Source organism: Sitodiplosis mosellana, unplaced genomic scaffold (genome assembly GCF_009176505.1).
Source record: "Sitodiplosis mosellana isolate CC-2019 unplaced genomic scaffold, AAFC_SMos_1.0 Smas_scaffold_5062, whole genome shotgun sequence".
Classification (NCBI taxonomy): Eukaryota; Metazoa; Arthropoda; class Insecta; order Diptera; family Cecidomyiidae; genus Sitodiplosis; species Sitodiplosis mosellana.
This window is the reverse complement of record NW_022600304.1, coordinates 1-25320: the sequence shown is the minus strand read 5'-3', so window position 1 is coordinate 25320 and position 25320 is coordinate 1. Positions and strand designations below refer to the sequence as shown.

At 35.0% G+C, this 25320-nt stretch overlaps 4 protein-coding genes across 4 annotated transcripts; 3 read left to right on the top strand and 1 right to left on the bottom strand.

Moving 5' to 3' along the window:
- Positions 1-593: 593 nt before the first annotated feature.
- Positions 594-3226, top strand: LOC129572475 (cytochrome P450 4c21-like). Its single transcript, XM_055452439.1, has 7 exons — positions 594-847; positions 1065-1256; positions 1416-1601; positions 1707-1776; positions 1834-1960; positions 2154-2345; positions 2544-3226. The coding sequence occupies exons 1-7, from the start codon at positions 664-666 to the stop codon at positions 3144-3146; spliced, it is 1554 nt and encodes a 517-aa protein (XP_055308414.1). The 5' UTR covers positions 594-663; the 3' UTR covers positions 3147-3226.
- Positions 3227-3604: 378 nt separating this feature from the next.
- Positions 3605-13103, bottom strand: LOC129572477 (cytochrome P450 4c21-like). Its single transcript, XM_055452440.1, has 6 exons — positions 12854-13103; positions 5418-5609; positions 5049-5234; positions 4913-4982; positions 4724-4850; positions 3605-4657 (listed from the first exon to the last, which is right to left on the bottom strand). The coding sequence occupies exons 1-6, from the start codon at positions 13038-13040 to the stop codon at positions 3875-3877; spliced, it is 1545 nt and encodes a 514-aa protein (XP_055308415.1). The 5' UTR covers positions 13041-13103; the 3' UTR covers positions 3605-3874.
- Positions 13104-15950: 2847 nt separating this feature from the next.
- On the top strand, positions 15951-17759 carry LOC129572473 (uncharacterized). Its single transcript, XM_055452437.1, has 2 exons — positions 15951-17236; positions 17325-17759. The coding sequence occupies exons 1-2, from the start codon at positions 16110-16112 to the stop codon at positions 17530-17532; spliced, it is 1335 nt and encodes a 444-aa protein (XP_055308412.1). The 5' UTR covers positions 15951-16109; the 3' UTR covers positions 17533-17759.
- An 826-nt stretch (positions 17760-18585) lies between these two features.
- On the top strand, positions 18586-20649 carry LOC129572474 (facilitated trehalose transporter Tret1-like). Its single transcript, XM_055452438.1, has 7 exons — positions 18586-18782; positions 18863-19095; positions 19162-19224; positions 19281-19348; positions 19412-19604; positions 19670-20035; positions 20115-20649. The coding sequence occupies exons 1-7, from the start codon at positions 18719-18721 to the stop codon at positions 20529-20531; spliced, it is 1404 nt and encodes a 467-aa protein (XP_055308413.1). The 5' UTR covers positions 18586-18718; the 3' UTR covers positions 20532-20649.
- Positions 20650-25320: the final 4671 nt, after the last annotated feature.

Sequence of the window (25320 nt, the reverse complement as noted above, 5' to 3'; positions counted from 1 at the left end):
AAAACCAATACTTTTCCATACAAACAAAGTTTGCGGAAAAGTAAAAAATCGCATTATTAATGCAAAAAAATCATATTATTAATAACATAAATATCGTATTAATCGTCGCATTAACGTTAATGTTACATTAATGTCATTGGTTATTAACACTAACACTAAAGTAATAACATTTTTTGTTATTAATATTTTAATAACATTAAATTAATGCGATATCGGAATATTAATACGATATCGAAAAAAGTCAATCTGTATATCGCCGCATAGTTTCAGCTTGATTCCAATACCCAATGCAATGTGTTGTTTATTTCAAATGGTGTTAATTGAATTAAGTTGCTTAAATTGAATTACGATGTATGAGAAACCCATTGACTCATTAGAAAAGAGAGAGGGAACGATTTCGTTTTCAATATTATGAGAACAAAATGAAGAAATGGGGCAACGTGCAAATTAAATTAAATCCATAGTAAAAGATTCCATCTGACAAAAACAAAACACAAATCCGTGTCAATCATTAAAATCGTTTTGATTGAGCACCGGCTTAGTTCGATGTGAACAATTGTTGAGTGTTTACTAAATCTTTTCGAACAAATTTTGCTGCGATTTGGACCATTTGGTTAAAAAGAGTATTTTGATGAAAATAAATGTGTTAACATAAAATTCACAATGTATTTAACAGTTTGGCTTCTACTGGGATGCGCAATTTTTTGCGTTTATTCCATAGCTCGGTTTTTTATCAAGTTCAATCGACGCAAGCAACGCATTTTAAAATATGTTGAACACTTATCATCACCAAAGGAATATCCAATCATTGGAAGTGGCCTTCGATTCTTTGGCAAAAGCAGCGAAGGTAGGAATAACCTAAGCGAATTTAGTAGAACTGTGCAAATTCAAGAAGTTGAAATTCAAAACAGTTTCTTGGATAGTTCATGATGAAAAACTCATGACAATGATCCGCAACTAAAATATACATGTGCACACAAAAATTTAAAATGACAAAAATAGCAGTGATACTAACACGTAAAAATAATTTAAATTAATCAAAAATGTTCTTGAAACCCCAATAGAAATGATGAAAGAAGCGGTGGAGTTTATGGAACAAATGAACACGCCATTTTACGCTTGGTTTGCTGGAGCTTTGGTGATGGTCATCGATCATCCAGATGATGCATACACTGTGCTGACCTCGAAATCGTGCATGGAAAAAGCATTCGTTTACAAATTTTTCAACATGGGTGCATCTTTGTTCACTGCACCAGGTGCGTTTATTGCTTAGAAAATCGGCAAATAGTCATTGACCGATGAGCAATTTTGTCAGATGGGATTTTTTTTACAAAGAGAAGAGAGAGAGTTAGAGATTAACAGATTCCCATTTTTTTTAACTATTTAAATATAACACCTTCATGCATCAATTTCAGTAAGAGTCTGGAAACCGCACCGCAAAATCCTCAACACAACCTTCAACTTGAAGATTCTTCAGTCATTTGTTCCGATTTTTTGCGAAAAAGTCAAGTATTTAGTTCGAAACTTGGGAGAAAAGATTGATGACGATTATTTTGATATAACGCCAATGGTTCATACCTGTGCACTGGAGATGGTATGCGGTAAGTTTTTCAAGACTTTACTTTGTGCTTGGATTTAGCTCTAAAACGAATTTTCCTTTACTTTTTCTCCTGAAAAAAAAAATGATACTTTTCAAATGTTCACAGCCACCACAATGGGAGCTGACATAGAAGCGCAAAATGGAAAGAATGCCGACTACGTTGAGGCTTTGGGCAAGTAAGATCAACCCAGACATTTGTTAAGTGATGCAAATTTCATAGTTCTCATTTTCAGTTATTTGGCCGGTGTTGCAAAGCGAACATTCAATTTCTTCTATCACTTTGACTTCATTTACAAAAATTCGCCGCTGTATCAACAGGATCGTAGATACACGGAAATTGCTGAGCGTTTGCCATGTAGAGTAAGTGTTTGGTTGAATTGGTTGATTCATTTGTGAATCAGTCGTGAGTCATTCAAAATGAACCATTCTGACATGGAATGTCATTTACTTCAATTTGGTTTACGAAAGTTTGAGACACAGTTAGTGATATCGAATCAATTTGATTGGAATTATTCACACTGACGAACTATCTACTTTATATCGAATTTCTCAGGTGATTGAAGCACAAAAGCAGGAATATTTCCGCGAAAATCCGATTGGAAGTGCCGATACCACACCAGAAATCGATGATGAGGATGAAGATCGTTGCTATGAGAGCCCACAAATTTTCTTACGACAACTGTTTAAACTGTACAACAAGGGATTGATCGACGACAAAAATATTCGAGATCAAGTTTATTTGATGGTAAATATCTGCAACAGATAACGTGTTTCAAGTTTTGCTTCATGTTTCCCAATTTAACTGCCTAGAAACTGATGATAAAAACCAATTTAATGAAATGGTGATAATCCAAGATGAGATAGGTTCATTTAATAAAGTAGCAAAATTTAAGAAGAAAAATCGGATTTGAAAACTGAAAATATAAATCAATATCATTTTCAGATTTTTGCCGGCAATGACACCGCCTCATTAACTTTGTCCTATGCCCTTTTGTTGTTGGCGATTCATCCCGAATATCAAGAACGAGCATTTGTTGAAGTTGATCGAGTGTTCCAAGATGCGCCATGTGATGAAAAGATCACCTACGAGCACGTTACCAAATTGGAATTCATAGAGCAAATCCTACGCGAAACCCTTCGTCTCAATCCAGTTGCGCCCTATATATTACGTTGGTGCCGTGAAGACACAAAAATCCGAGATTGTACAATTCCACGCGACACAACGGTCATTGTAAATCTGTACACAATGCATCGCCGTGAAGATATTTGGGGCCCAACGGCCAACGAATTCAATCCCGATCGATTCCATCCAGACGAAGTAAAAAACCGAAACCCACACGCATATGCACCATTTAGCTTGGGCCCAAGAAACTGTATCGGAATGCGATATTCGTACATCGCAATGAAAGTAATTTTGGCCACTTTGCTGCGGAACTATCGCTTCACAACCAACCTCAAAATGAGTGACGTACGCATGCGCTACGAAATTACATTGAAAAATGTTCGCGGAAATATGGTGCGAGTGGAACGACGAACTGATAACTAGTTGCATCTGATTACGTAATACTCAAAATGAAATGTTTTTTTTTATTAAACGAGCTCAGCCAGGGCCTTCACAACATTGCGTCAAAAGAGAGATAAAAAACAAAGTAAAAGTAATAAAAACCATGTTCTTTATGTTCTTTTTGGCCGAATAAAAAAAATTGTGTATTTAAATTACCTTGAACTTGTGATTGATATAAAACACAACCAAAACCAGTTTCTTTCTTACCAACGATTCATTTGGAGTGTCTGCTTTTGTGCTGCGTTTAAATGTTATTGTGAAAGTTTCGAATATTGAAACCGTACCTACTCAATTAGACATGTCATATTAAGTGCGAATGAAAGACAACGATTTTGAAATTCATTCATAAATGTGAAATTCACACATTTTCACACTTCTTTTCTAATTGTAGCCTTCGAATCGGCGTGCGAACGTTTTTAATGGCTTTGATTGAAAGTAAGTTTTACGTTTTTCTTCATTTTTTATTTGCATTTTGGTATGAATTAAGATTTTGAATGATCATTTAATCACTTTTATGTGACTTTATCAAATGTGCAAATTGATGAAGATTTTGGATTCTGAAAAATTTCTATTTCTCATGTTAAAATAGCAGTTGTTGTTTACAATTGACTATTTCACTTTGGAAAATATAACTATTTTAGCACAAGCGGTAAGTAAAAAATTGTGCAAAATAATATTGTATTGATGTTTCAACTTTCAATTGATTAAAATTATGTTCGTTCTTCAATTTCCACCATAATGCCATTGGCTGGTTTACACGTGACTTCAAGTCTAAATTTGATGTCGTCCATTCCTAAGTGTGTGGAGATTCGATATTTGCGGAACAATTTAGCCAGAATGATTTTGACTGAAATGAAGGCAAACTTTTGTCCCACACAATATCGAGTACCATTACTGAATGCCATGAATGCGTATGGACTGCGTTTCGACTCTCTGCTGAAGTGATCGGGATTGAATTCATCAGCATCATCACCCCAAATGTCCTTGCGGCGATGGACTGTCATAATTGAAATCACAACTTCAGTGCCAGCTGGAACCACACAATTAGCTAATTTTGTATCTTCAGTACAGTGTCGTAGTAAAATCGGTACGGCCGGATACAATCGCAATGTTTCTTTGATGACTTGTTCCAGATAAGTCAATTGATTGACCTGTTCCATTGTCAAGTCAGCATCAACTGGTTGATCGCCCAACACTTCATTCAATTCTTTCATGACTCGTTTTTCGATTTTTGGGTGAATTGCTAATAAGAAAATTGCCATCGCAATTGTAAAGGCAGATGTATCATGACCAGCGAATATTATCAAGTTCACTTCATCTCGAATTTCTTGATCGGTAACGATTCCCTTGCTGTACAATTTCAAGAGTCGATCGATAAAAATTTGGGGCTTTTCATACTTCTGATCGTCTTCGTCATCATCATCATCATCTTTTTCAATGATTGGATCATTACTATTGCTTTCTTTGAGCTGCGACATTTTTTGGTCGATCACCTTGGAATGGGTTGGAAAGGGGATATTTCTTTGAGCATTGAGCTAGTAAGTTTGTATCAATCCTACCTTATTCGGCATGATCTCAGACCGAGTAAGCCAATCACATTCGATGCGATAGGCCTGAGTCAATTTGTAAATAAAATCCGGATACAAAAACACATTAGCCATTCTCCGGGCAACAGCTGAGAGCCATCTGTTGAATAGAAACAGTCAAGTCACCTTAATTTGTTGCATAAGTTAAGAATTTTTGCTTACTCAGAAAAAGCTTCCATATAATCAGTATTTTCACCGTCCTGAATTTTCATGTGAGTTCCCAACACCGTTGCTGAAAGTATATTCGAATGAGTGAAAAAATAGATTGCGTTTAGAATTTTAAATTTAACTCCTTTACCACAAACTGTATCCAAAGTGTAGGCCGAAGTCAAATGCATAACGTCAAAATGACCCTTGTCAATGTGTCGACCAACATTTCGAATGAATAAATTGGATTTTTGATTGAAAATCGGCAGAAATGACCAATTAACCTGATTGTTGAAAGACGAAGATAGTTGTTTACGTTGTCGCTTATGAACGTGAGCTGTTAAAAAGGGTGAAAATGAAAGAAAATACTCCAATTCCGTAGGAAATAATTCCCCAACAGTATGTTTAATGTCAAATATGCTTTTTATTGACCAATTCAAATTGTCTAAAGGGTTAGAATTCTTGTATTGTACTAAATATGTAACGTTTATATTTTGGACAGTAAAAATATATTGTATACCTGGGGCTGCGAACAATGCAGTGCCACGATTGAAAAAGTTGTAAATGTAACCTTTTTCCATGCATCCATTGGAGTTCATGACCGTTTGGATGTCATCTGGATGATCAATGACCAAAAAACTCTTGGGTCCCAGCCAAAATACGAACGGGATCTTGGTTTTGGAAGGAATATCTTCCAGCACTTCCATCAATTCTGTAAAATTTTCATACAATTACACAGTGCAACCTACCTATTTTGTTCGGCACCTATGTTTATCTTCACTTTTGATTGCTTCAAAATTGGTGTCGAATGCAATTTTCATTAAAAAAGCATACTCTTATACTTTTGTACAACTTTCAGCTTGAAACACATTTCGCTGCCGAACAAAATAGGTCGATTTTTGAACGAAAATCGAACATTTTTGTACGGGAGGTACCCATATTTTGCATCCGATTGATTCCCAATCAAACACGATTCGATATTTTGATGAAAAAATAAGAATTGGAAAGTTTCATGACGATCGCATTAACGGTTGTGTGGTTTTGGCAACTTTTATCTTTGCAAAAATCCTTGAACTTGCGATTTTACCACATCACTCAAACACGGATTGTGCGCGAACCACACCACAGATTTTGATGACCAAAAAACTGTTCGTATAGATGCTAGCTACAATAATAATGTGCTAAAGCATGGCGATTTTATGGACTTTTGGTGTATTTTAGCACTACATGAAATGTAGAGCTACTAATCTGATTAGTTTTTTTTCTTAATACTTTTTGAGTGATGAAACAAACTATGGTGAATTTGAATTTTATGCTCATATTTTTTATTTAATTTAAAACAGGTGCACTAACGACAAATAAGTACATAATATCTCAAAGCGCCAATCAAATTTTTTTTATAAAATGTTGTTTAAAAATTACATTAATTTTTCGTATAATATTTTCTGTGAGTCTTTTTCTTCTATGCTCATATTATTTATTTAATTTAACCCAAACGCAGTGTATTTCAAAAAATAGATTAAACCAAGATCTTGTAATTGATTTTGCAAATAAATATATTACTTCAAAGTTACTTTGATGAAATACATTTCATGTAGTGCGCCAAAAAATAGTTTGTTGTGAAACAACAAAATAGATTAAGTAACCAACAACTCAAGAACGCAGAGCGGAGTGAAGCGAAGCTCTGCGGTCTTGTTTCCACTAGTAGCGCACACGTTTTGACCCATACCTCGAGAACTACTTGACCGATTTTAATGAATGTGATATCAAAATGCTCGTAATATTATCTTCGGGGCAACCGAAAACATTTACGAAAAAAGTCAAAATATTTATTTATTTATGCACGAAAAAATATCGAAATATTTACGATAAACTAAAAATAAGCTGAAAATATTTACGATAAAAATAAGTGGAAAAAACCTTATATTTTGAATATTTCTTGACATTTTCGACAGTTAAGTATTATTCGAAGTTTTTACAGAAAATGATAACGTGTTTAGCTAAATTTTCTAAAAGGAATGAACGTCGATTGTCACGCAAAACATTCTTGTATATTAGGGGTGATCAATTTTTAAGAAAAAATGGATTCAAAATTTAATAGTGCGGGATCGATAGATCATGAGGAGAGATGAAAATTTTGTTCTGGCACTTTTTTTATATTTAGTACCTGGTGTCACCCCGGCCTTTTTTAGAAAATCACCTGAAAAATGACCATTTTTCGATATATTATCGCAATTTGCTCCAAATGTGATGCATAAACATACCGTTTTTTGGTTGTAATTTAGTAGCTCGTAGAAAATTACGTTGAATAGGATCGATTCACAGCGATTTTTTTCAGGATATTTAAAAAAAATAGTGTCAATTTGCCAAAAATCCAGTTCACTATAAAACACCTTTATCCGACTCAACTTGTTCCGAGCTATCGATATGACATCATATTTTAACTCAAAATGTGCCTCTGGACATTGATAGAGCAACAAATATATGAAAATCTCCTCAAATTTGGCCATTTTTTTTAATTATGTCGCCTAAAAATTCGAATTTTAGCCAAAATCCTTACAAAAATGTGTCTATATCCACCCAATTTTAGATCGATTTCTAGTTTCATTTGTTACAGGTTTGTGTGATTTTTGTGTCAAAAAGTACGATTTTCTGGGACCAAATTGTGCAAATCACGACCATGAGCTTCAGTTTCACGGCTAAATCACCCCACCCCATTGAGCAAACAATTTCTGCCTTTGTTACCTTTGAACATCTAGTATGATCCCTTACGAACATTTAAGTACCTACATGACCAAGTCGAATGATGTTTTCATATATTTCTAGCCGCATATTCGGTTGGTTCGATTTCAACTCTCAGAAAATCGATTTTTGGCCAAAAAATCCTTAAGAATAGGCCTTTTAGGGTGAGTGTCTTTGTGCAAAGTTATTTTTCCCCGAAAATATGGGGAGTCTTACCAGACAAAATCGGCAACATGTCATGCGGTCTGGATGTCATACGGTCTGAGACACGATGTCGTAAAATAATGCGACAAGGGGTCTGACAAAATATTGTGTTATCAGACGACAAGGGGTCTGAGACACTACGACGGTTTTTTACCGTTACCTGGTCTGACGTTTTTGCGTCATTTGGTCTCAGGCACTAATTCAGAATAAAAGGGGATAAGTGACTCATTACGCTGAATCCCCAAACTTTTTTGTAATCCTTTTATGAATGCTGATTTTAGTTTGGAATTTTAAAAGTAAATATGTGAATGAAATAGTTAAATGTAAATGGAAATGAGAGAAATAAATTTTGTAATCCTTTTATGAAGGCTGATTTTAGCTTGGAATTTCAAAAGTAAATAAATGAAAGAAATAATTAAATGAAAATGACAGAAAGGAAATATATTTTCTCACTTTTTTATGAAGGTATACCTTGGTTATGAATGATTACCATATGCAGTGAAGAACCATTGACTTTGGTTCATATCGACGAGCTATATCCAGATGATCTCGAAAAACTGTGACATCTCACAGTTCTTCCGATCGAATATCATGCACAAAATTGAAAAAATGAGCCTTATTTACAAAATTTTCACCTAAAACTCTGTTGTAATTTTCCAATTTTGAGGTGGTTCGCTGTGGGACTGCATTCGCGTTGTGGTGTCTGAGACACGGCAACGCATTTCGCGCATAAAAAAAACGACGTTGTGTCTGAAACTTTCACGTCGCCGTGTCTGAAGAAATCAGACACGAATGCGCATAAAAAAAGGACATTGTGTCTGAGACACGATGACGTCCAGACCGCATGACGTTCTGCCGACAAAAACTCTGAAAATTGGCTTTTTGAGGTACCTCCCGAACAAAAGTTACGTTTTTCATGCATTTTGCTATGGAAATATCATTTTTTTGTTCGGGAGGTACCTCAAAAATCATTCTTAAGAGCTTCTGTTTGAGTAGATTCCCAATTTTTTTTTGAAAAAAAAAACTTTTTGCTAAGACATCTATCCAAAAAGTGTATTTCTAGGAGCAACAAATATATTTGTTGCTCTATCAATGTCCAGATGCACATTTTGAGTTAAAATATGATGTCATATCGATAGCTCGGAACAAGTTGAGTCGAATAAAGGTGTTTTCAGATTGATTTATAGTGAACTGGATCACCATAAGTGGGCAAATATACAGAAAAATGACAAATTTCGGCGATTTTTGGCAAATTGACACTATTTTTTTAAATATCCTGAAAACTCGCTGTAAATCGATCCTATTCAACGTAATTTTCTACGCGCTACTAAATTACTACCAAAAAACGGTATGTTTATGCATCACATTTGGAGCAAATTGCGATAATATGTCGAAAAATTGTCATTTTTCAGGTGATTTTCTAAAAAAAGCCGGGGTGACACCAGGCACTAAATATAAAAAAAGTGCCAGAACAAAATTTTCATCTCTCCTCATGATCTATCGATCCCGCACTATTAAATTTTGAATCCATTTGCTCTTAAAAATTGATCACCCCTATTGTACATGGAAAATGAACGTTCGACATCGGTTGACGTAATTGGAGCAAATTTGAACGCGTCTATTTCAGTCTCCAAATGAGAAAGAAATTCAAAGTGCCAAATCGAGTCGTTCGAATCAATTAGTTATTAGTGCGCGAGAGCGTTATTTACATATTATTCGATGACTACACATTTGCAAATGCAGGCGATCGTTCGATCAGCTGATGAATAAAATTTGTAAACGTCTACACAGTAATGTATACACTGAATACTGTCGAAATAGCACATATTGCAGAATTGCAACTTTTGGTTTTGATCGACTATAAGTGAGACAATTCGATATAATTCCATTATCTTCGATTTGCAAAGTCATGTAGAGACGTGCAAAGTGCATTTGCAATGTTTTGCCTTGAAATATGACTCATGTCCTATTGCAAAATTTATGCTACCTACATCTAAAATATTTATCATTGCTTGAAAAATACTCAAAAATATTTCTGAAAAGACGTCAAAAACCTTAAAATATTTACGAAAAACTCGAAAATTGGGAAATATTTATTTATTTTCAAAAATGGCCAAAATATTTATTTAAATATTTTTTATTTAAATAAATATTTTCGGTTGCCTTGGATCTTCTTTTGAATAAGCTTTGCACTAGGGGCTTCACGCGATTTTGCAGAACGCAAATAACTCTGAAAAAATAAAAATAATAGTGAATCAAACCTTCAACCGATAATTTGAACCACTTTTGAAAAATTTTGGTGGATTACGGTGAATATTGGAACATTTTTTTACTATACAATCTGCACAAATTTACTGGTATGCACGTTAATCTCAAATATCTATGTATATTTAACAATATTCATTAGACTGTAATGTCAAAAAATGTTCCAATATTCACCGTTATCTACCAAAATCGTTCAAATTTACGGTTGAACGTTTGATTCACTATTATTTTTATTTTTCATACGTATACACGTAAATTTCACATATCGGCCATTCCACACGAAATCAGGGAAGAGTTGCAATGTGAGGTCGCCGAATTGGCTGAAAATTCGCTTGGAGTCTTGTTTCCGATAGAAAAAGAGAAAACCAAAATCTCAGGCCTAAAAGTGGCCCGCCTTTCTGAGTTAACCCAGTGTGAATTTTTGGAAAAATTGAAAAAATCGAAAAAAAGGGTTTGCGCCAACTAAAATCTAACTGTGAAGTAGTTGACACATTGCCAAACCTATGGCACCGTTGGAAAGGAAATTGATGGGGCTACAAAATCCGCCTAGTAACCTATCCTCTATGGCCCCATTGGAACCTCCAAAAATGGGTTCAAAGTATAAAATGTTAAATATCTCAAAATAGTGGGGTTTTTTTGGCATGTTTTTTTTGCGTCAAAAGATAGCCCATGTTACGTCGCTTCAGATGCGAAAATAAAATTTCGTGTAACAACCATTCAATTTTTTGTATTTGGCCTCGGCAGGTGAATCATATGTCATTTTTCACCGTTTTTGTGGGAGAAATGGTCGAAAATGGCCTCTAACGACATTTTGATATGAGAAAACTGCTATTTTTCGTCAAAATACATGAAAAACGACCTTTTCCACATCGGTTTACCTATAAATTTTGTCCGAAACTGACTTTTCTTCATAGAACAAACGAATGGTTGAAATCTGCTTACAAAATCACATTTGTGGCATAGAAAACCCACCCATAATGGGCTGTCATGATTCTATTTCCACGTAATTTTTGACGGAAAATCGATTGAGACTTATCTCAATCCTGTCTGATGGTTCTAAAAGGTCGCAAAATGACCCTGCTTCAGAGGATGTTTTCAACTCGCAATAAAAACACTTTTTTTGCTTCAAAAATTCCCTATTCTGCATTCAATCGTGAATGACTTCTATTTTCCAGCGTAACAAATGAAAATATACCAATTTGCTTACCATTTGGGCTCAATTCAGCGTTTTATGTAGAAATTGTTCTGAAAAACGGTCATTTTGTATGGGAGGTATCTTAAATTTGCGTAATTCGATAATTTTACGTTAGAAAACTCCTATCAATTTTCGAAAATAATGGCGGCCTGTGAACAATCAAACACCCATTTTGTTGTATTTTGGTCTCAAATCGACTTTGGCATCGAAAAAATCACTCAAAATGGAGATTTTACATATAAAACGCTGAATTGAGCCCAAATGGTAAGCAAATTGGTATATTTTCATTTGTTACGCTGGAAAATAAAAGTCATTCACGATTGAATGCAGAATAGGGAATTTTTGAAGCAAAAAAAGTGTTTTTATTGCGAGTTGAAAACATCCTCTGAAGCAGGGTCATTTTTCGACCTTTTAGAACCATCAGACAGGATTGAGATAAGTCCCAATCGATTTTCCGTCAAAAATTACGTGGAAATAGAATCATGACAGCCCATTATAGGTGGGTTTTCTATGCCACAAATGTGATTTTGTAAGCAGATTTCAACCATTCGTTTGACGCCAAGCCAATTTTCAGCCAATTCGGCGACCTCACATTGCAACTATTCCCTGATTTCGTGTGGAATGGCCGATATCTAGATGTATATTCAGTAATATTCATTTGTCGTTCAAGATGAATATTGTTGAGTATGCATGGATATTTCGGATTTACATGCATACCATTGAATTTCTAAGTTATTACTTGATGCGTGCGGATATAAAAAATGAAAAAAATGATTTTCCCCCTAGGCTTTGCACTAATATGGATTTGTCTGAAAATTTTGGAGTTATAACCCATAATGTTGAGAAAAAAATCTGAAAAATGACGTTTTTTCTTGGGGTAGGGCCTAGAAAAAAATTAAACACCATAAAATATGGTTTTTAACGGGCAGCTGCAACGTTGCGCTTCAAACACAAAAAGCGCCATCTGCACATATTTGACTATTCAATGTGAACTAGCTGTCATCAGTATCGTTGAGTCATCGATGCTCAATTTATTTTGGGTCGTAAACGGTACATTGAAAATTTCAAATGTGCCGTTTATGACCCAAAATTGAGCATCGATAACTCATCGATACTGATGACAGCTAGTTCACTTTGAATAGTCAAATATGTGCAGATGGCGCTGTAAAATCGTTCACCACTGACAAACGTCAAATTAGTATGGAAAGAAGTCAATGTTGCAGCCTCCCGGTTTTTAAGATTGATTTGAGCTCATATTTAAGTGCCCTAGAAGAAAATAATAAGATCGGGAGAGACGCAAAAAGTGTGTGGCACTGTGTTATTATATCATTTTTTCAATTTTACATATTTCAGGCTCAGCAAATGAATCAATATTCTACTTTTTACAAATTTCAAATGAGAACAACTGTAGAGCGATACGGATTTAAATTGAAATCGTTTTGAATAAAAACTTACGGATTACTAAAAAAAATTCCAATAAGTCAAACTATGAGAATTTCCAACCGAGCAACACTCTTTTTCCAAAGAATGAAGGTAAACGCGTAAATTACCTTCATTATTTTTGCCCATAAATCGAAGTGCACTTCCAAGAAACGGATGGTCATCCAGCGAAGGTATGTTCCGGATAAGTTTGGACACTCTTCGTTTGTGAAGAAACCAACTGAGCAAATAACTTAGCGGCCACCAAAGTGAAATCACTGCCAATGCGACCAGTAAATCATATTGAAACAGTAACATCTTTTCACAATCACAATTCAGCAATAAATGCTTCAGTCAACACGTCATTCGCACGTCCAAACTGAACGGAATATATATTTTTCTGATTTCAAATGGTTTTTTTTATGGAAGACTGTTGGTAATTCATAAGTCATAACAAACTAAATTAGTTTCTCGAAATGTCAACGATTATAATAAACTTTCTGGGGAATGAAAACGAAGAATTATAATACTTATTTTGCATTTCATGTTATTTTTATTTCCCTTTTAACTACTACATTTCGAACTTAAGATCACTCGTGTGTGTTATACTGTAATAAAATTGAAGGATTCACGATTTTAAAAAAATTAGGTACTATTTTCAAAGTGCACGATCCTTTTAATCGTGATCGATTGTTTTCACATAGAGAAAAGTACACGATCGTATACGACCCTGGAGAAAAAAAAATTGGTTTCCTGAGTTTTTAGCCAAACACAACTTCCATGCAACGTCTTAGCCAATTCTGAAGGTCCTTGTGAATTTTGGCTAATTTCATGTGGTATGGTCGATTGGGAGGTTTACGGATGTATGGATGTATAGATTAGCAGCTAAAGCTCGTATATATACGTAACCGAATTCATTGAAATTAATATTAATATTCAGGAATTAAGGAAAAATGCAATAATCAATTGATTACTTTGCTCTGAAAAACATATAAATATTTTATTCAGCTCAAAAACTGGACATAAAATGGTTTCGTGAAAAGAGAAAAGTTTTAGTTTCTACTGCAGGAAAACAAAGTCAATTCAAACAAACTTGAAAACCTTCATATTACGGTTTTATCGGAAAAAGGGGAAATGCGGGATAAATCAAATTTACCCCCTCCCAGGATTTGAAACCGTGCGCCAGTCTGAAACAAATACATTGCCCACCTGGGGCTGTGAGAAGTCCAATGCTACGATTGAAAAACTTGTGTCCTTTTTTTCGATGCAGCCATCGATGTAGTTCATGACCGTTTGGATGTCATCTGGGCGGTCAATGACAAAGAAGCTCTTTGGTCCGAGCCAACAAACAAACGGGATTTTGGTTTTAAAGAGAATATCTTTCAGCACATCCATAATTTCTGTGAAATTTTCATACAATTTTAACAGTTGGAAATGGATTCATTTTTTGTTTAATAAATAATTTATAAATAGTGAATATTAATGATATTAATTAGGTCGAAAAATTTGTAATCTCTTAACATTTTTTTCAAACCATAAGGAAATGCGAAAAATATCTTCATTATTTTTGCCCATAAATCTTAGTGCATCTGCACATCCAAGAAATGTGTATAGTCATCCAAAGATGATATATTCTGGGTAAGTTTATAAAGAAACCAGCTGAGGAAATGACTAAATTGCCACCCAAGTGAAATTACCACCCAGTAAATAATCCCAAAATAACAACATTTTATCTCATTTTCATTCACAATTTGGTAATATTAAACGCTGTACTCAACAAATTTTTTGTACAATCATGCTCGCAAGCTCAGTTCGAATACATTCTTGCGGTATTTATTTTGTTGACAATATTTCAAATATATTTTTCGATAGAAAAGTATGTCCCTGTCCCTTCTCGCTGATAGACAAAAATCTATTGCAGTGAAATTTCGCTTAACATTCTTAATTCACACTCAACGATCACTGCTTCGTTCAAAGATTCAGATCAAACTGAATTAATTTGCTAAATGCAGTGGTAATAATTACTTTCTGGGGAATGGAAACAACAATCTTTAAGAACTACATACAGAACTCTAACGCTCTCTTATTTTAAGTTTGTTAACAAAAAAAAGTAACGCATGCGGAAAAGTTTGGACTACAAGCATATAATTCGCTCTCTCTAATTCAGTTTTTAGTTTATTGTCATTTTAATTTAAAATTCAAAGGTAAAATATATTTCACTCACTTCTGTTCAATAATTTTCTGATATTTCCTGTTCGTTCTGAAATACATAGAGAAGTAGAAAGATATAAAATTGACAATTTCAAAATTATTTCAAATAATCGCTTTAGCTTCTAAATTAAGAACATGTTTTTAGTTCTTTACGTCAATCAGTTCATTTTTATCCATTCACATTTATTGCTTCAATTGATATAAAGCATCGCCATTGACTAGATACACAAAAGTATGTAAAATCTATGGTAATTAACAACAAAACATGACGCACTAGAACATGAGATTAAAGAATCTTCCAAGAAGACATTATATTTTTGATGCGAATTAAACTGCTATCCCGGCAAAAAAAATACAAATAATACAACCGATTTAAAGGAAAATGTGAATAAAAAAAATTTATTTTTGATTTTTCGTCAGTTGAGACGTAGATTAATGCGAAATTTTAGATATTTTTCATCTCATAAATTAAAACAAAACTATAAATCGATAGAAATCCGTAAATATTTTGTCTCTTTCAATGGCATAAATGTGTGCCTCTCGTTGAAATTGTCAAACATACCCACTATTGAGTGTGAATTTTTACTGTTTATTTTCAAAGCTTGTACGAGATTGGTTCAGTACAAAGCTAGCAGCCCATACATGATTTCATTTCATTGTGTGAAAATATTGTGAATGCATCATGAGTTGAACGTAATGCAAAAAGTGGTTCGTTTTCAAAGACATGTGTGGTGCGTTCACAATATTACTTGGCACTCATATTTGAGCTGCTGTTTGATGACGGTTCAGTTGTGCTGAACTAGCCTTGTTTGTCTTCTGCGAATATGAATAAAACAAAACAATGCATTATAATGCGGCTGAACATTACGTGCTAGAGTAGTCGAAATACATGTTCCGCTCGACGTGACGCTATGAGTACCTCACTCTAACACACTATGAGTGTGCAGTAAACTCAAAAATATTCGCGCGCTCACACTTGTTCGTCGCATTATACTCACATATACTTATTACGTCGTTTATAGTTCAGTATTGCTTGTCATTTGGTTTGTTATTTTTCATGCCACTAGTCATTTGAACGTGTGAGAATCGCAAAAATACAACACTTTGGAATTGAGTTTACAACATTAAACGAAATTAAATCATAACATTGGATAAACAGTACATTAAGTGTTAAAAATGTCGAAAACTCATCGTCGCAGTGGGAAATTCCCTGGTGGTTCAACAAAATCAACACCAAATCCAGTTCTTATAACGCATGATGAATTAGATCAACTCATCGCAAAGTTGAGACTATGTGACCAAAAAACGAAGACACTTGTTTCATTTTTGAAAGAGAATAATTTGATGGCGAATGACACCAAACAACAGACATACCGAAATTGTGAAGCAGAAATTCAAAAGTGCTTCACTCTGAATGACGAAAAAACCTTCGCGTACTGCAATGACGTAGAAAAGTTGATGGAATCGATGGGTATACAATATGAAAAGGATGAGTGGCGATTGTCCATAGACATCTCAAAGTCGACCTTGAAGTTGGTGTTGTTACATAAATCGAATTCGAAACCATCAGTTCCAGTTGCATATAGTCCGGATGTCAGTGATTTCTACGACAAAATAAAAGAAATTTTGAACTTTATCAAATACAATCAACACCAGTGGCTCATATCCTGTGAACTAAACACAGTGGCTGTGCTGTCGGGCTTGGTGCGTTTTGTAGGCTCCATATGTTTTATGTGTGATTGGAGCGCTAGTTGTTGCGGAAATCCTTACGATCGCATCTGGACAAACCGTAGTGAATGGGAAAGGGAATTCAAAGATACAACAGTAACCCGTGATGCTCTTGTTTCACCTGAAAACATACAGTCGCCGCTACTTGAAATTATGCTTGGAATCGTGAAAAATTTCTTGGCCGCTGTTGCCAAACGAGATTACGCATATCGATGTTTGATCCGCATTTTTCCAAAACACAGTCTAATCCAATTAAAGCGAGGTATTTTGAGTGGTCCCGAAATACGGGAATTATTGCGACGTGAAGAATTCGATGAGGTTTTAATAGACAATGAATATGATGCATGGCAAGCTATAAAAGAGATAATCAAGGGAATGTTGGCCGGAAATCGCTCTCAAAATTACGAAAACTCCGTGAAGCAAATGCTGACTTCCTTCTGTAATTGTGGCGTTGACATGTCGCTTAATATTCATTACGTTCATCACCATTTGCTGTTCTTCAGCCAACAGTTGTCGACCGAATCAGTTGGGCAAGATCAACGACATCATCGAACCGCAATGCCATTCGAATTAAGGTAAGAGTTAGACACAAGACATTTGTGTTCAACTCATAGATATCAGAGGTTTTATGTCATTTTGAAACACATCGTTTTGCCATTTTAGGTACAAAGGAAAGAAAACACCTGATGCCATACTCGCTGAAACTTGTTGGTGGTACAAAAGCATGTTTGAGCATTACGAAGTCGAAAAAGATGCCGAAGTTGGAAGAAAACCAGACGAAGATTTGGACACTTTTATCGACTCAGAGAGCTCTGATGATGATGACGATGATACCAATCTCCAGTCGGCAACGAAAAGAAAACGGAAATGAATCATTCATTCCAAAAGACAACTCACAAATGTTAAATCAATTGATGAAGTTTCATTGATTGCATTTAAGATTGCTCTTTTTATAATTGGATCAAAGTCAAATGAAACGATCTGAGCGTTGAAAAGCCATAAATTTACGGAAAAATTATGTTAGTTTTTCTCCACGATTTTACCTCATTTTATACTTATCGAATTTAGAAGAATAAAATCTATAAACATAAAATTGAATGTTCGTTTGTTTGTGTCTGTAGCGATTGTTTGTCTACTTTTTCAATTCGCGGCTCTGCTGTTTTGTGTTTGATTTATGACGATCACCACCTACCTAGATAAATGAAAGTGATTGATATAATGAACAGAGACACTATAGCACATTGCTTCAAATACACTATCGTTCTCTCTTTATGTACACTTTGACATTATTCATGCTTTGGTGCAAGTCATACGTTTTTCAACATTTGTGTTCAGCTCAACTATTTCTGACCGATTTCACGGATTTTTTTTTATCGAATATTTATATTTATAGCGTGTGTCTTTTTAATGGTTTTTGAATGTTTATTGTTGTTGTTGTTGTTGTTGTTGTTGTTGTTGTCTTTTTAACGTCGTACCAATTTTTATTTCTACCAGAAAATCTTATCTCAGTAGAGACGTGTCTTGTTTTTTTTGTGTCTAAAATGATTGTCTAATTTGTTTTGCAAAGCCTTCTGTGTAATCCTTTTTTCAATGTCAAAAGTATAAGTGCTACAGTTTAAATGGAATTTGTAAAAACATTGGGTTTGAAACAAAATGTAGAACGTACATTTCTATTATTTATTCTAGCATGAGTTTGAATTCAAGATCGAATAAAGCCACATCACTGTGTATGCAATTCTTAACGTACATAAGATAGTGTCATAAATCAAACCTGTGCTTCAGCTTCACTTATTTGAGATTCAAAGTATTTCGTTTCATGCCAGAGATAATGTCATGTATTAGGTAACAAATAAGGTTTTCAGTTCGTTAGAAGCGGCAAATACCATAGATGACAAGTAGAATTCATTTTGAGGGATTTATGACAACAGCAGCTCTTTTCTGCAAATGTTTTATTTGCATGAACTTAGAGATAAAACTGCACATTCAAGAGTATAATATCGAAACAATCCGTGAGGAATGCCATTATCGGCTGAAATTTTGATTTGAAGTGATTCAAAATGACGAAACAATCAATTGGGCACGAACAAAGTGCCAAATATCAGTATTTTGCTGCATTAGTGGGTAATTTTGAAGAAAATAACTTTTTTTGTGTTCAAAATTCAAAGAAAATCGTTTTTTTCCCTACTGATTCGAATGAATAGTGAATATTTTTCTGATGTGTTATGGTGTAACGTGCGGCTGGGCCAGTCCTAGCATAATTTTGCTAATGTCAGATGAAACACCGTTACCATCTGGAAAAATTACAATGGACGAAGCATCATATGTTGCTTCACTTATATGTATCGGAGGGTTGATTGGAAATATTGTCTTTGGTTTCATTACAAACAAATTTGGTCGCAAAATTCCACTACTGTTTCTGACACTCCCAGCCATTGTAAGTAGAATAACATCATTTTTGTTGTTGAATATTTCCAAAGAATATGTGAAAATCCATTTTTAGATCAGTTGGACGCTCATTTGGTTCGCTCAAAATGTTTATTATTTATATGCAGCGAGATTATTGGTAAGAATTTTAGAAAAACGATTGAGGGGATATATTAAGAGAATGGATATTTCCAGAATGGATTTTTTGGCGGCGGAATCTATACCATAGTCCCATTGTTCTTGTCTGAAATTGCGGTCGATCGGTGAGTGTATCTACTTGATTACAATAATTAATGTGACAAATGAATTAAGTGTGAAAATTTCAGTGTTCGAGGGGTTTTGGGCTCAACATTGGTTTTAAGCGGTAATATCGGAATATTGATTGCTTTTACTCTCGGCAACTATTTCGACTTCACAATTACACCAAAATTTGTAATTGCCTCGGCAGCATTGTGCTTTGTTTTACTTTTTTCCTTCCCGGAAACACCACTATTCCTTATGAAACAGAACAAAATATCTGTATGTGTTAACAAAAACTTATTGATTCTAAAAAAAAATTCTCAATGAGGACAACATTTTGTTAGGAGGCTGAAAAATCAATTCGATTTTATCAAAATTTGAAAGGAGACACTGATTATGAAGTGCTTCAAACGGAAATGAATAAATTGAGAAGTTCTCTTGAGGGAAACAGCCCAAACAAAACAACTAACAATTCATTGAAGTGTTCTGATTTGATGACTGGATCGGGTAAAAAGGCGATGATAATTGGCATTGTTTTAGCAGCACTTAATCAACTGTGTGGATGTTTTGCCATGTTACAATACACGGCGAATATTTTTAAAGAAGCTGGCTCGAATATGTCACCCAATATGTCCGCTATTGTTGTGGGAGTTATTCAATTGTTGGGCTCATACGTAGCTAGTGCACTCGTCGATCGAGCTGGACGAAAGGTAAAGTTTGTTTTCATAATTCAATTATTATCTTTTCTCATCATCATTTGATAATAATGAAAGTATTCTTTCCCTCCAGTTTTTGTTTGCAGTTTCAACAATTGGAATTGCATGCGGATCAATCACTTTGGGTGTCTATATGATGTTAAAAACATCCGGCTATGATGTCGAATCGGTCAATTGGATTCCAATTGTGAGCTTTTCATTTGTAATCTTCATTGCTTCGTGGGCCGTGTTGACCTTACCTTTCCTAGTGATCTCCGAAATCCTCCCGGAAAAGTTGAAAAACTTTGGCACTTCATTTTGTATGGCAATTTTATGGTCGTCTTCATATGCCATGATCAAGTATTTGCCACTTTTGACGGATACATTCGGATTCCATGGAACATTGTTCATTTTTTCTGCTGTTTGTTTGGCTAGCGCAATATTCATCATTTTTTACATGCCAGAAACAAAAGGGAAAAGTTACGAAGAAATCATGAATTTACTTCAATAAATTTTCGAATCGATTTTGATAGGATAAAATTCTTTTAGCAAAATGCAATTCATGCTTAGTTTACTTAATTCTTGTATGAATGTTAACATCACGAAATACATCAAAACAATGACACTGTGAGTCAAAATTCAACTTTCGGTCTGCGCAAAGCCAGCGATTACACATGGCCCAAGATTTCGAATGATCGAAACTTCAAGGCCAGTTCGTCACCATAAAGAAATTATCATAAAAAAATTGGAAGAAAAGATATATTTCTTAAGCCTTAGTGAATAAAAATTCATCCCAAAGAAGATAATTTGACCGCTAATTCGTAATTAGTAATTAGTAGGAGCTTGAAAGAAGCTAAGTTTTTTTTATTGCTATCTTAAGCAAAGTTGTTTATCTTCGCTTTCTTTGGAATTAATTTCATGTTTTTTATGAGAAATTAGTGCTATTACTAGCAATAATTGTTGTTGTATTGCCGAACGTTTTTTTCTTTTCCAATGATTTGGTTTTTGTATTGCCTCAATACGTTCGAATTGCCGTTTGTTCAACTACACCACTAAAGCGAGAAACGTCACTCATTCTTTTTTCTTTATTAAAGAATTTATTGCTCGTCGTTCTCAAACAATAACGACTAACAACAGCAACAAAAAAGAGAGCGCAATCTCTCCTCAATAAACTATATCGAAGAGTGGTTCTCTCGTAAAATAAAAACCAACACAAAAACCTTTCGCAGTAATACACTGCAAAAACAATGTGTGTAATGGCAATGCTTGTCACACTTTGAGCCTACGTTCAACTGAATTACTAGCGAGCTAAAACGTCGTTCGGCAGGTGGCTGAATGGTTAAGCATCAGACCGGCAATCTGAGTATGCGGTGTTCGAGTCCCGCACTGCCAAAATTCTTTTTCTTTAATAAAGAAAAAAGAATGAGTGACGTTTCTCGCTTTAGTGGTGTAGTTGAACAAACGGCAATTCGAACGTATTGAGGCAATACAAAAACCAAATCATTCATGTTTTTTATTTATATTCTTAAATGTTAAGTATGTCTCATGTTGAGGTGTTAAAGAGTGTGTGTTGATATGGCTCGGGTCGTCCCGGTATTTCGCTGCTCTCTTGGAACTGATAGAAGCTAACGACACAATGGTTTCGACAAAACTTTAGTACACAAGGCCTTCTACAGCTTTGTTTCAAACAATCATCTCTTCTCCACATATTATCTCAACGACCCAAATATAAGGGAAGTTCTTCTTAAATGGGACAGTCGAGTATTTTTGACATCTGACAGTGACAGCGAAATGTAATTAACACCAAACGATCAGCTCGACGAGAGCTCACTTTTGGTAGTATTCCGAAGAGTAAAGACGCATTTCTTCGTAGTGAAATGATTAGCTTGTGAAATTTGGCCAACACCAAGTTTTTTTTAATTAATTTGTGCATACCCACGGTTTGAAATTTTGTGAACATTTTTTGAAGGTAAATACACTCAGTAGTTTGTAAATTGAATCTTTTTCAAGTGTACGAAGTGAAATTTGTTGCTATTGCGTCAAAAACATTTTATGATGACTCACAAAAATGGCGGCCAGTTTCTTAAATGGGACAAAAATGTCTTCTTAAATGGGACACTGTGTATTTTTAAGTTAAGAAAGATGGGGGCAAGATGGGGCAAATGGTCTGCAGCAAAGTTGTTTGTCGTGAGTCGCTCTACAACTTTTACCAACACACCCTAACGATAAATCCACCCATTGGCCCAGAAAACGGGGATAAAATTACTTTTTTGACCCGAAAATTTATTTTTTTCTTGTAACGGTTTTTCAGACATAATGTGAACAAATGTAAATGTAATGTATACTGTTGGATAGGTATTCATGAGTACTACAATTTTGATCCAAGGAGCAGTTCCCTATTAAAAACAATATATTGAACACTGTTCAATCAAGTATTGTATGTAAATATGTGATTATAAATATATAGTAAGTCTGTTAGTTTATTTTACTGGATAAACTACTCCTCGGAACAAACCGAAATAAATGATGCCCGACTGTTCTTATTATATCAAAACGTTAGCATTCTATATACAATTTTGTATATGCAAATTCTCTGATGGAACAAATCGGTTTCGATTTGTTAACGATTGATGATTGATGATTGACGCAGACAATATGGAACAGATTGCTTCTTGACTTAATTTTTAACTTAATGGTAAACGTCGAAAATCTCAAGCTGATCTGCTAATATAGTTATTTAACGAAATGGAAAAGACTTTCATTACGTTTTTTCATTAAAAATGAAGTAAATTTCCCTTTGTATTGAATGAAATGATTCGGAAACCCCGGAAATTAGAAATTTTCCATACAAATTTTCAAACCTGAAATTCATTTCTAATTTCTGAGGTTTTCTAATTCTCGGGTTTCTAATTTGCGGGGGCGTACTGTATATTTGAAACATACTCGACCCCAGCTACACCATAGAAAAATAAATCAATTTTGGCTACTGTCAATAAAGTATAGGTGTGCCCAAATGGGCTTAACTATAAAATGAAGTCGTAGACCAAGGTAGCGACGAAAAAACATCATTACTCATTACTTTTCTCACTTTTTATAATCCGAAAGTCGATTAACACTATGACTGTTCTTCATATTTGCAACATATTACTGTTCTTGGGGGACTCCAGGGCCCCCAAGATACTTCATATGAAATCTGGACTGTTATAAGAGATAACAAATTAGTGTCTGAAGCAAAGTTGTAATACTCAAGGTTTGCTATAATTTTGTTGCAACAAATATTGCTTATCTCTTATCAGTTCCGCGAAAAACGTGAAAAAACGCGAAAATCGCGAAACTTTTCCACCTCGTTTTAGTGAAGCCGATAAGAAGTAAGAGACTTGCCTCTTCGACAGAAATGTAGAGCAGGTCGAGTACTACAACTTTGATACAGACACCAAGTCGTTATCTCTTATCAGTTTCGCGAAAAATGATGAGCAAAAACTCGCGTTTTTTCGCGTAACTGATAAGAGATAACGACTTGATGTCTATGGTGAAGTTGTAATACTCAAGCTGCTCTACAACTTTGCCGAAGATACCAAGTCGTTATCTTTTATCAGTTTCGCGGAATACGCGAGAAACCGCAGAAAACCGCGGAAAAACGCGTTTTTTCCTTATCATTTTTCACGGAACTGATAAGAGATAACCAGATGGTGTCTAAAGCAAAGTTGTAGCTCTGGTCGAGGACTATAATTTGCCCCCAAGTCGTTATCTCGTATCAGTTACGCGAAAAAATGATAAGAAAACATTCGCGTTTTTCACGGTTTTCTGCGGTTTTTCGCATATTCCGCAAAACTGATAAGAGATAACGAGATGGTGTCTATACCAAAGTTGTAAAGCAGCTTAAGTACTACAACTTCGCTACAAGCATCAAGTCGTTATCTCTTATCAGTTACGCGAAAAGCCGCGAAAACCGTGAAAAACGCGAATTTTTTCTTATCATTTTTTCGCGTAACTGATAGAAGATAACGACTTGGTGTCTGTACTTAAAATGTAGTACTCGACCAGAGCTACAACTTTGCCATAGACAACATCTCGTTATCTCTTATCAGTTCCTTGAAAAATGAGAAACTATGAATTTGCGTTTTTCACGTTTTCGCGGCTTTTCGCGTAACTGATAAGAGATAACGACTTGATGTCTACGGCGAAGTTGTAGTACATAAACTAGTCTACATCACTGCTACAGACACCAAGTCGACATCTCTTATCATAGTCCAGTTATAATATAAAATAGCCATGGGGCCCTGGAGTCCCCCAAGAACAACAGCGTAACATGTTTTGCGGCAGGCTGTATTTTACACATACTCACACATATGCATATGTTTTTTTTTCATTCGTGTAGAGAAATGTTCAATCTATACAATGAGACTTAACTCCGGTTGGTTTATACATAGTTTAGTATTTTTATTCAACTTTAAGGTTCGCTGGGGGCCCTGGGTGCCCCAAGAACAATCATAGTGTTAAATGAATAAACAATGAATAAACATTTAAAATATGATGTGCATGTTTCATTTTCACACATATTTTTCAGTTTTTCGGAGTATCCCATTTAAGAAGACAAAGAACCGTGTCCCGTTTTGTATGGAGCTTGGGCCATTTTGTACAGAGTTCTAATGCATATCATCTTAAAGGGTAATGTGTGTAGATAAATTATATATAGATACCCAACCCCTAAATTGTGAGGAAAGGGGTTAAAATTGGGGATATGTTGGCAACCCCAAAATAAAGGTATCACTTCCCAGGGCCATAGCTCCCTAACTATGGGAGGCAGGGCAATACTCCTTGGGTCAGAGTTGTAGTACTCATGAATACCTATCCAACGGTATACATAATATTTCCATTTGTTCATAGTAAATGAAAAATACCGTTATATGAAAAAATGTTATTTTTTGGGTAAAAAAATCATATTATACCCATTTTCTGGGGCTGGGGCTATCACTTGGGTATGTTCAACAAAGTTGTACAGCGTTCCAAGGGGAACAATATTGCTTTAGACCATTTTGCCCCATCTCCTTCAATAACGGGTCTACGGCCCTTTACTCTCCTAAAATTTTAGCCTGGTACAAAGGGCGGTGTTCCTTTTTGTGTCGTACGATGTTTATCAATAAGACTTATACCGTGGAACAGTGGGGCGTAGTGAGTATGTCGATAATATCAAGGTTGACCTGCCCTACAGGGTGTAAACGGGATGTTATAGGGGTGAGTAATTTTTTCAATACCGACACATTGTTGGTCAAGAAATAAACCATTTAGTGGATAACTAT

Bases quoted from the DNA above. Each gene is read 5' to 3' on its own strand.
- LOC129572475 (XM_055452439.1), top strand. From the start codon at position 664: ATGTATTTAACAGTTTGGCTTCTACTGGGATGCGCAATTTTTTGCGTT. The intron at 848-1,064 runs GTAGGAATAACC...AAACCCCAATAG, and splicing joins CTTTGGCAAAAGCAGCGAAG to AAATGATGAAAGAAGCGGTG. The intron at 1,602-1,706 runs GTAAGTTTTTCA...AAATGTTCACAG, and splicing joins TGCACTGGAGATGGTATGCG to CCACCACAATGGGAGCTGAC.
- LOC129572477 (XM_055452440.1), bottom strand. From the start codon at position 13,040: ATGTTACTGTTTCAATATGATTTACTGGTCGCATTGGCAGTGATTTCA. The intron at 4,983-5,048 runs GTAAAGGAGTTA...ATATACTTTCAG, and splicing joins CACTTTGGATACAGTTTGTG to CAACGGTGTTGGGAACTCAC. The intron at 4,658-4,723 runs GTAGGATTGATA...ACCCATTCCAAG, and splicing joins CTGAGATCATGCCGAATAAG to GTGATCGACCAAAAAATGTC.
- LOC129572473 (XM_055452437.1), top strand. From the start codon at position 16,110: ATGTCGAAAACTCATCGTCGCAGTGGGAAATTCCCTGGTGGTTCAACA. The intron at 17,237-17,324 runs GTAAGAGTTAGA...TTGCCATTTTAG, and splicing joins GCAATGCCATTCGAATTAAG to GTACAAAGGAAAGAAAACAC.
- LOC129572474 (XM_055452438.1), top strand. From the start codon at position 18,719: ATGACGAAACAATCAATTGGGCACGAACAAAGTGCCAAATATCAGTAT. The intron at 18,783-18,862 runs GTAATTTTGAAG...TCGAATGAATAG, and splicing joins GTATTTTGCTGCATTAGTGG to TGAATATTTTTCTGATGTGT. The intron at 19,349-19,411 runs GTGAGTGTATCT...TGAAAATTTCAG, and splicing joins TCTGAAATTGCGGTCGATCG to TGTTCGAGGGGTTTTGGGCT.